The sequence below is a fragment of the Brassica oleracea genome, unplaced genomic scaffold, assembly GCF_000695525.1.
Source record: "Brassica oleracea var. oleracea cultivar TO1000 unplaced genomic scaffold, BOL UnpScaffold02822, whole genome shotgun sequence".
NCBI lineage: Eukaryota > Viridiplantae > Streptophyta > Magnoliopsida > Brassicales > Brassicaceae > Brassica > Brassica oleracea.
In genome coordinates, this window is record NW_013619350.1 from 1 (window position 1) to 1,458 (window position 1,458).

Genomic DNA, 1,458 nt, shown 5'->3' on the forward strand with positions numbered 1-1,458 from the left:
GTAATATTGGTCTCTGTCGATCCGATCCTCTCTATTAGACGACATGGTGATAAAAGGGTTATAACTATTGAGCTATCAACAACAGATTAAAGCAAGTTAATATAAAATTAGAGAAATTAAAGAGTTTTAGAAAAGCAAAAGTCTCGAACACAAATCTTATTTTCTCCTTGAAACTCATTTTGAAATTCGTGCGCAAGTGTGTGAAAGATACGATGAATATGATAAGAAAATATTTTGATACAACTTTTGCATCCCATTGCTTATACACAACAGTGTGCTGCTTTGAAATATTCCCATGGATTATTTGATCTTCCTTATATGTTAGTTACTATGAACATTTTGCATGTTCCTCGATCGTGCTATAAATCGAAGTTTTATCCGATTACCATAGGGTTTGAAGTCTAATCACCTATTTTCAACCCTGGCTGTACTAGAAACTTTGAAACCAATGATCATGTAGTTTCCCATCGCGAGAATGAATTATGAAGATGTGATGTGAGAAAAAAGCCAATACACATTTTAAAAGCTAATAAATTTAGGGTTTATTAATCAGAGATTTATCTTTTCTTTCTACCGTCACACTTAGTTTTAATTTTAACCGCAAAGGCTTCCTATATATACGTCTTTGCTCTCCATAACTCAACTCACTAACACCAAACCCTAAAACACACAAGATCATCATCACAATGAAGATCTCTTTTCTCATCACTCTCCTCTTGGCGACAGTGGCCTGCACCCACGGACAAGAACCGGTGAAAGACACTGCCGGGAATTTTCTTGAGACAGGTCAGCAATACTTCATCCAGCCGATCAAGACCGGGAGCAACAACGGAGGTGGTCTTGTTCCAGCCGCCATTAGACTTATTCCCCTTTGTCCACTTGGCATCAACCAAGCAGCCTTTACGTTCCTACCAGGCCTACCGGTTAGTTTCGAGTTTTCTGACTCCGTCACAGAACCCACCATTATGACATCTACTGATGTAACCATCGAGTTCAAATCTAGCTTACCACCGCCGGTCTGCAAGGAATTTTCCTTTATATGGGCAGTTGAATCCTCATCGGATTCCAGTGAGCCAGCAATTATCCTCGGTGGTACCCCGGGGAGCCAAAATAGCCGTTTTAAGATAGAGAAAGCCGGAGAAGGAGCAGGAGAAAACACTTATAAGTTGACCAGCTTAGACGGGACCGTTGGAAACGTCACGGGGATTTTTCTGGCACCACAACTAGTTCTCACCAGTGATAATGCCAAGACCACATTCGTCAAATTCAACAAATATAATGAAGCTATTACGTCGGCTTCTCGTGTTGAGAAGTCAGCTCTAAGGATGTTCCCATTCTAATATTCAAGATAATGTAATGTTAAGCCTAAGACTCGTCCATTGCCAAAAATAAGGGGTTGAGAAAATACCCGCACGCATGTTTTTTTACTTTCCTCATGAATATATAAAATGAAATTAT

At 39.6% G+C, this 1,458-nt stretch overlaps 1 protein-coding gene across 1 annotated transcript; it reads left to right on the forward strand.

Moving 5' to 3' along the window:
* Window positions 1-646: 646 nt before the first annotated feature.
* Window positions 647-1,452, forward strand: LOC106321748 (kunitz-type serine protease inhibitor DrTI-like). Its single transcript, XM_013759990.1, has one exon. It carries the CDS (start codon window positions 687-689, stop codon window positions 1,338-1,340), a length of 654 nt encoding a protein of 217 aa, XP_013615444.1. The 5' UTR covers window positions 647-686; the 3' UTR covers window positions 1,341-1,452.
* The last annotated feature ends 6 nt before the right edge of the window (window positions 1,453-1,458 follow it).